This window comes from Bombina bombina, chromosome 11 (assembly GCF_027579735.1).
Source record: "Bombina bombina isolate aBomBom1 chromosome 11, aBomBom1.pri, whole genome shotgun sequence".
Lineage (NCBI taxonomy): Eukaryota > Metazoa > Chordata > Amphibia > Anura > Bombinatoridae > Bombina > Bombina bombina.
This window is the reverse complement of record NC_069509.1, coordinates 35674379-35684992: the sequence shown is the minus strand read 5'-3', so window position 1 is coordinate 35684992 and position 10614 is coordinate 35674379. Positions and strand designations below refer to the sequence as shown.

Here is a 10614-nt window from a genome sequence, read left to right as displayed (position 1 = left end):
TGGTGTGGGATGAAACACATTTTCTGCGCTTTGTTTATAAAGATAGGTATTTCAGTAGTTGGCACTGGCAGAAGTGCTTTGTTCTCTCTATCCTCGGAGCAGACACATTTTATTTGTTCTACTAACCAACATTCCGGATCAGACAAAGCAGAATCCTCTAGATCTGTTTGTTATGAACGACTCGCAGGGCACACTCAGGGCCAATTACATTTTGCAAGTTTGCAGATTTTTAAAAACAGAGTCAGATTAAGTCCAGACCTTAGAGGGAGAGAGAGGTCAAACAATGAAAATCAATTAATACCTTTTTTGAAATGCGTTTTTCTGGATTTTTTTGTTGTTATTCTGTTTCTCACTGTTCAAATAAACCTACCATTAAAATTATAGACTGATCATTTCTTTGTCAGTGGGCAAACATACAAAATCAGCAGGGGATCAAATGATTTTTCCCTCACTGTATATATAAATGTACGTATAAAGATATATAGATAAATAGACAGATAAATAGATATATAGATATATAGAAGATAGATAGATGGATAGATAGATGGATAGATAGATATATAGATATATACATGGACAGATAGATGATAGATAGATAGATAGATAGATAGATAGATAGATGGATAGATACAGATATAGATACAGACAGATTGATAGATACTGTAGATAAATAGATAGATAGTAGATGGATAGATAGATAGATGGATAGATAGATAGATATATAGATTCAGACAGATATATAGATATATATTGTAGATAGATAGATGATGGATGTATAGATAGATAAATAGATAGAGATAGATAGATAGATAGATAGATAGATAGATAGATAGATAGATAGATAGATAGATAGATAGATAGATAGTGAAAGATAGATATTAGATAAATAGATAGATAGGTAGAGACAGAATAACAATCCTGCCTAACTGGTGCCTTATAGATGTGTTTGGATTCGGTTTATGTGATTATGTTACATTTTACTCTAGATCAGATAAGAGGTGTCTTGGAGCCTCATTAATCTGTATCTTTCAGTTTTTTCATCTATCTGTTTTTGTATTTGAGTTTTTCTAGAAAAGATGGACATTAAATTGTCGGTTTAGCAGATGGTTACTGGCACTGCCCATGTCCCATGTATTTTATTTTCCTTTACTTTCTTTAGATATCTCATAAATATCTCATTTTCTGTCTTCTCTTTAGAGAGAGTGAAAATTCACCTGATCCGTGGAGATATCTCGTCCTTTTCTGATGTGCGCTCTGCATTGCGCGGGTCTCATCTTGTCATACACACAGCCAGCCTTGTGGATGTCTGGGGACGAGTGCCAGCCAGCAAAGTCACAGAGGTCAACGTTACAGGTAGGTGATACATAGGTAATGAATCAAAGAGATGGATAGAAACCAAAGGGAATACAGAGAAAATGTAAACGTGCTAGTAAGTCACTGCTGTCATATAGTGCTACAGAGTCCAGCTGCCCTCTCACATAATACTGGTGAGCCCAACAATACATACATATATATATTTATATTATTATTATTATCGGTTATTTGTAGAGCGCCAACAGATCCCGCAGTGCTATATATATATATATCTGAACAAAAAACTGGCACTCTCTGGTCTTTCCATGAAAAATCTTTTACTGTGAAAGCAGTGACGTTTCGGGGTCAAAGTATCCCCTTCCTCAGATACTTTGTCCTAGAAACGTCACTGCTTTCACAGTAAAAGATTTTTCATGGAAAGACCAGAGAGTGCCAGTTTTTTGTTCAGTTATATTCATTGTACTAGCACCCTGGCAGTGGATGTGCTGAGTGAGAGTGCTCTCCTTTGTTACTATATATATATATATATATATATATATATATATATATATATATATACACATTAATATACATTAATAATAGGTAATGCTTTAAATGAACTTAAAAGGACAGTGTACTCCATTTTTAATGTTTAAAAAGATAGATAACCCCTTTACTACCCATTCTCCAGCTTTGCACAACCAACAAACATTGTTATATTAATATATTTTATAACCTTTAAATCTCTATATTTCTGCCTGTATCTAAGCCAATACAGACTGCCTTTTATCTCAGTGCATTTTTATAGCATTTCGCAGCAATATGCTGCTAGTTCATGTGTGCCATATATGTATGCATTGCGCTCCCTCTCGTGGAGTTTTTCATGAGTTTGTAAATAGCACTGAGATAAATTACATTCTACAGAGGCTTGGATACAAGGTTATCAAAAGAGGTAACAAGTATATGCATATAACAGTGTTGGTTGTGCAAAACTGTGGAATGAGTAATAAAGGGATTATCTATCTTTTTAAACAATACAAATTATGGAGTAGACTGTCCCTTTAAGGGACATTTTAATGCAAAATAATACATACTTAAATACATACACACATAAACATATACATACACTTACATACACATAAATAAACACACACTTACATACATACATATACACTTACATACACACACACTTACATACATACATACATACACATAAACACTTACATACATACATACATATACACTTACATACACACACACTTACATACACATACATGCATACACATAAACACTTACATACACACATACATATACACTTACATACACACACACTTACATACACATACATACATACACATAAACACTTACATACATACATATACACTTACATACACACACACTTACATACACATACATACATACACATAAACACTTACATACACACACACTTACATACACATACATACATACACATAAACACTTACATACATACATACATACATACACACATACATACAGGGGTCAAGTCGAGTGGGAATGCATGGGAACGGAGTTCCTGCACTATTTTTGCAGGAGGAACTAAGTTCCCCCTGGAAAGAGAACACAAATGCTCCAGTAAACACTGCTGCTTCTGGTGGGAGGAGCTGGAGCACAGTCTGTTAGAGGGATAGTGAGATCATCTAGTAATGGGCACTAGTAACATAAACTACTATAAACTAAATGCAAGCTTGTCAGCTGTCCTGCTGTGTGATCATCCCGCACTGTGTGTAACACATGGTGCTTACATTTCTGTGAGGCTTGCTCTGTGGTTATTTAGCTCCCCTCAGCAGAAATAGGACTATTGTAATTTAAGTGGGTGAGACTCTGTGACAGTCGAAGTGGATTCTCAGGCCCAAAGGCAACCATTCAACCTTCACTGGATTTAATTGCTTTCATTAGCCAAAGTGTATAGATTATATACATATAAAGACAGTGTGTGTGTTTGTGTGTATATACTGTATTTATATATATATCTATTAATTGTAATGGGGTGAAAGTTTTGGTGAGTTCCCACACTTTTTTTTGTAGGACTTGACCCCTGCATACATACACTTACATACACTTACATACACATAAACACTTACATACACATAAACACTTGCATACACACATACATAAAAACATACACACTTACATACATACACACATACACATACATACATACACACATACACATACATAAATACATACACATACATAAATACATACACACATACATACATACACATTGATACATACATGCACACTTACATACATACACACATATACACACTTACATACATACACACATAAACACATACACACTTACATACATACACATACATACATACATATATACACACATACATACTTACACACATGCACACATACATACACTTACACACACACATAAATAAACACATACACATACACACTTAAATACATACACACATACATATACATACATACATACATACACACATACAAGTTGATACATACATACATGCACACTTACATACATACACACATACACATTCATATATATATATACACACACATACACACTTACGTACATACACACATACATAATACACACATACATACACACATAAATAAACACATACACATACACACTTACATACTTACACACATACATACACTTACATACAGACATAAATAAACACTTACATACACACATACATACACTTACATACACATAAACACTTGCATACACACATACATAAACACATACACACTTACATAGATACACACATACACATACATACATACACACACATACACATAAACATACACACTTACATACATAAACACATACACATACATACATACATACACACACACACATACACATACATAAATACATACACACATACATACATACATACACACATACATACATACACATTGATACATACATGCACATTTACATACATACACATTAATACATACATACACACACACACACTTACATACATACACACATACATACACTTACATACACACATACACACATACACACATACACATACATATATACACACATACACACATACATACACTTACATACACACATAAATAAACACATACACATACACACTTACATACATACAGACATATATATATACATACATACATACGCACATACACATTGATACATACATACATGCACACTTACATACATACACATTCATATATACATACACACACATACACACTTACGTACATACATACACTTACATACACACATAAATAAACACATACACACTTACATAATACACACATACATACACACACACACATAAATAAACACATACACACTTTCATAATACACACATACATACACACATAAATAAACACATACACATACACACTTACATACATACACACATACATACACTTACATACACACATAAATAAACACATACACACTCACATAATACACACATACATACACACATAAATAAACACATACACATACACACTTACATACATACACACACATACACACATAAATACACATACACATACACACTTACATACATACACACATACACACATACACACGTACATACACACATACACATTCATACATACTTACACATACATACACATTTACATACATACACACATACTTATGTACATACACACATAAATACACACACATACAGATTTACATACATATACACATACACATACATGCATACATACATACATACATACACACTTACATATTTACACTCTGCTTTAGAAAGCCATTTTTTGAATTTTGGTAATGTTCCCCCCATCTTGTGTGTAAGGGGCGGGTAGTATTAATATACCTGCTGCGCTGTATAATGATTTTGAGGATGTGTACACATATACAGACATATCTTTAGACATGTATATGTAGGTATCTCTATATTAAAGCCCTTTGCCTTTTTTTTCTCTAACACCTGAGATCTCATATCTTTGAGCCCTTAGATAGTGTTAATATTACCATTACTTTGTAATGTATTTTTGGTGTGTTTTGTGCCACTTTTTAGTTTCGAGAAACAGTTAAACACAGCTCTGAGATTGTAGTAATGATTCTAGCGTAAATCATCTGAGCGCAAATTAAACTGTGGGCAAACTATTGCGAAAACCCTTGCGCAAATGTTTGCGTGCCACTTGTAATCTAGCACTATGTATTTTATATCCACACCCTTAGAATATCCCTTTCAATAGTTAAATAAAAATAAAATACAGCCTTACTGCTAGGGAGCAGTCGGCCCCTGCAGCGAGTCCAGAGAATATAGCACCAGCACATATGCGGATCACGGCTGCATTCCCTGCCAAACCGAAGATGGATATTATCTTGCATGGCTATGGGGCCACGCAGACTTGGCGAGATTTCGTCGCTGATTTTTTGGTTTCTCTGTATCCACCTACCTCCCCCATACATATGGGATCACTAAAAATATGCCAGGACTCAGGTGACGTTCCTCCATCTCCCCAACTGCCTGGCCTTGAGTTGGACGCAACCAACCCGGCCTCTGAAGTTGCCTTGTTCCCATTCAAATCGCTCCCACTCGACCAGGTACTGGGCTGCCTGAATGATATTCCACACGGGAGATCAGATCAGAATGACCGCATTGGAGTGGGGTAGTGAACTTATGTACCCTTTTCTCTTAACCTAGATTGATTATCTTAGCCCCATTAAGGATAGCCATTTGATTGCAAGAGTAAGAGTACTAATTGACTTACTTCATTAGCTATGCATTAGAGTATGTCATGGATGATGGGTACGAATGTATTACTATAAACCATTTAACAGTTATGTTATTATATTGTTATCGTTATATGGTTATGTACCCATTTTGTGTGATTATGTGGCTTTTTCTTTTTAGGGGAATTTAAGAAGCAATTGCGTACTGCTATTTACTTTAATCACTATTAATGACAGCCTAAGGTTAGAGGATCCAGAGATTCCCTGGATTTAATTCAACTACCTAGTTATTCATACAAGTGTTAATACTTATGTATCACTGTAAAGACATACATCATCTCCCTTCTTAAAGTGATGGTACATTTTCAATATTTGGGAAATATATTATTAATCCTCAGTTCTTTCTAACCTAAGTCGCTATGTTTTTTCCTTATTTGTTAGATTTTTTTCTATAATAAAACATGTTTTACTCACAGAGCGTTATTGCTCCTTCCTCCGCCCCTGTCATTACTTCCTGTTATTTTCTATAGCCGGACAGAAAGCAGAACCACCCCTCGCAACGTCATAGTATTGGAATCTAAATATTCAACTTTAGCTATGCGCATGCGTTTCAAAAACATGTTATTCTATGGTCTGTCATCGATCCAATGTCTAGCGGGAGGAGGAAAGTATGTTAAAATTCAGCTATTTCGGACTAAAAAATTAAATAGAACGAGCGGTTTGCATGTTTTCATGAATGAAAGTCCACTTATTTTTTTAATTTGCATAATAATACAAGTTTGAAGTCTGGTAAGTTTACCATCACTTTAAGTTTGTGACATAAAGCTAGCTATTTGCTTTTAGCCATAATTAAAGGGACACTGTACCCAATTTTTTTCTTTTGTAATTCAGAAAGAGCATGCAATTTTAAGCAACTTTCTAATTTACTCCTATTATCAATTTTTCTTCGTTCTCTTGCTATCATTATTTGAAAAAGAAGGCATCTAAGCTTTTTTTTTGGTTTCAGTACTCTGGACAGCACTTTTTTATTGGTGGATGAATTTATCCACCAATCAGCAAGGACAACCCAGGTTGTTCACCAAAAATGGGCCGGCATCTAAACTTACATTATTGCATTTCAAATAAAGATACCAAGAGAATGAAGAAAATTTGATAATAGGAGTAAATTAGAAAGTTGCTTAAAATTTCATGCTCAATCTGAATCACGGAAGAATTTTTTTGGGTACAGTGTCCCTTTAAACATTTCCTACACTGCAGTATCTCACTTGCTAAAAACTGGATATGCCTGATTTCCCTATTTATATAGAGCCTTATCCAATATGATATCCCTTTCTGGAAAACATAATGTAATAATATTGATATGTTATAGCATATCTGAGCTGCATTATTTTTCTATTCACCTTTTTGTATGCAACAGAAATCAGAAGCCAATCTCTTCTCATCATTTGTTAGGTAACCTTAGCTCATTCCAGAGGATATTTATCTATATTTTCCCCACCGCCAGCAATAGGCAAAGTGTTAATGGCATCTATCTAACAGATGACATTATTTTATTGTTTTCACATAGTGCATGACATCATGAGTGACTTAATAGCAATCTAGCTTTCCTCTGTTACTATATACCATAACACACGGGTCCAAAAGTGGCCCATTATTGTCTTAGGGGGCTCATACCATTAAAAAATGGAGGTTTCACTTATATTGGCCTTAACTTTGTTGGATTCATATGCAGGTAGATAAGCATGCTAGTGCGCAGCTATGATCTATGACAATTTGTTTTACTATATGTGAGGATTACATTATGCTTAGTCCTTTGTCTAGGATAATTTGATACAAGCTGTTATCTATGCATATTTTACCAGCAAATGGATGATTGACGAGCAACTACTACTGTTATATCCTGCATTGTCCTGTACCCATAGTGTTACTAACCATGTACTATAGTTCCTGGATTTGTATCCACTTTGTTTGCCTGCTATTTAAGTGCAAGACCATGTTATGTTTGATGTTACTTCTAAATACCCCAATAAAAAGATTTATAATAAAAAAATAAAATACCCACATTCCAGAATATTCGTATTCCAGTTTAGGCTGGCAGAGATTTAATTAACAAAAGGAGTCATTGAGCCTCCTCATCAGGGATAAAGAATGCTCTTTTTGTTTTGTGCTCGGCCTTCCTGCTCCTAGGTAGATCTGGTCTGGTTTATAAGCCCCCTCAATTGTGCTGCAGCTACTGGAATTGATCCAGGTGAAACTCAATCTGAAGACGCACAAGCCCTTAAACAGGCACGGAGCACCTTGTATTTACAAGCCACTTCTGTTTTCTTTCTGTAACGATAATGAAGGGCAAAATGTAGCCCGAAGTTTACCTAATGGTTAAGGCCCTGAGGAGTGAGTGCTGAGCAACATTGTTGCTTTAGGAAGCAGGGTTTTGTACTTACCCTTTATAAGTGCTGAACAGGAAGTCCACTTCCTGTTTGCTCCTGGGCACCCTCCCTTCCCTTGTTTTGTTCTACAGGATGTTAGCAATCGTTTTCTGGTTCCTCCTTAAGAGGCCCAGTAGGTGCCAAGGCTTGAGGAGGGTTAGTTGAACTACCTCAGTAAGTCAGAGGACTGTAGTTTCAGACTCGTTGATCCCGCACCTACTGTTTTGGAGCTTGGCAGATTTGTACCTCAGCTCAGGCAGGTGGTCTGGGCTTTAGCTGTTGGCTGTAGGAGATTGAGTGACGGCCATTGCAGAAAGGGTAACAACCCCAGGTTCTAGTCTGGGGGTACACTGATTGTGGTGTGGCCGGCTGAGAATTCCCTCTGTCCCATCATGTTGTGTGCAGCTGAGCTCTGCTTGTTGTCATCAGCTTAGGACCCATGACCATCTCTTGAGCTGGGTTTTTTTTATACATAGGCCCCGAATGCTGCTGTCTTCAAGAAATCGGTTAAGCAAAACGCGTCAGATGTATATGAAGTATTTACTTCATACGTTTTTCTTTTAACTTTGTATACAATAAAGATGGAAATGTTTTAAATGTGCTGAGCTTCCTCATACTTATACAGGGCTAAAGTAAAGAAGGACACAAAGTTGAGAAAAGCTTCAGCAATGTTTATGTAGCAGGGTTGGCCTTGAGAAGTCTGCAGTGCAAATGACCAGCTCTGAAAATTAGAAAACCCACATTTTTAAAAAACGCTAAATTACCTGAAAAAGGGTCAATATAAATAATTAAAATATATTGTAAAGTTGTGTTATTACACATAGCCTTTTATGAAAAAGTCTCAAGGTGTTTATTGTCTCTTTGTGGGCAGTAACCCCAAATTGAAGAAATTTCAGAGGGGTCACAAAGAGGGACCATAGCCCCCTCTACTTATGCAGGTGATCCTGCAGGTTTCCTCACCGTGGCACCAAATGGCGCTCTGGTACCTCCCAACATTTGTGGTAAGTATTAGGGACATATGAGGTTGAGGGGGGAATGTCACCATTTTATGGGCGGAGCTGAGGCGTGAAGGGATGGAATTTTCTTTTTTCTCTTGGTCTCTTTTGTTGAAAAGCAGGAACATAATTACAGGAGTGTGCACATATCTGGATCACTATATGGCAGCAGTTTTACAAGAATGTTATACATTTGCATGAGCATTAGAGGGCAGCACTATTTCCTGCCCTGTAGTGTTCCAGAAACCTACCTAGGTCTCTCTTCAATAAAGAACACCATGAGAATAAAGCAAAATTGATAATATAAGAAAATTGGAAGCTTGAGTTAAATCGTATGAGCTGTATGAATCACCATATATATATATATATATATATATATACAGTATATAATGTATTTATGCACACCATACATATATATATATATATATATATATATATATATACAGGTATATACAGTATATATGCAAACCCCTTTAATCTGCAAAGCAAGATGGAGTAATTGAGTGTTATTGTGAAGTAATCTGGATATTAGCAGTTTTGTTTATATGAAATCCCGTGTGTGCCGCACTAAACTAACAGATCAGATGTACAGTGAAATGGCAAAGTCTAATTTACTCCACCGCAGGTTTCTATGGAGATCCAAATATAAATAAGAAACACGTGTGCTTTCTAAACTTATACCAGTGACTCAAGCAAATAAACACAGGTCACTGGGAAACCTCATGAGTTACGTGTCTACCACACAGCAGGGGCTAGAAACTCGTATATGGGGATTAAAGAGACATTAAAATAATTATTTACATATACACACAGGTACAAATCCCCAAATCCAGAATTCCAAACTCCAGAATTATTCAGAAATCCTGATGATGAATAAAAATGATTCTATCTATCTATCTATCTATCTATCTATCTATCTATCTATCTATCTATATACACACATGCATAATATAACCAAATAAGTAGTACATTGCAAAAGATCTGTATACAAAGTAAATTTAAAAGCATGTATGACTAACTTTATTAAAGGGACAGTCAAGTCAAAATTAAACTGTCATGATTCAGATAGGGCATGCAATTTTAAACAACTTTCTAATTTATTTTTATTGTGCTCACTCCAATGGGGTTATTTATGAGTCAGCACTGATTGGCTAAAATGCAAGTCTGTCAAAAGAAC

The 10614-nt window shown here is 35.5% G+C and overlaps 1 protein-coding gene across 1 annotated transcript in view; it reads left to right on the top strand.

The window, feature by feature from the left end:
* Positions 1-10614, top strand: part of HSD3B7 (hydroxy-delta-5-steroid dehydrogenase, 3 beta- and steroid delta-isomerase 7) — a 121927-nt gene that overhangs the window by 70430 nt on the left and 40883 nt on the right. Inside the window, 1 exon segment of the mRNA XM_053695294.1 lies at positions 1198-1353. Within this exon segment, the coding sequence (XP_053551269.1) occupies positions 1198-1353 (156 nt within the window).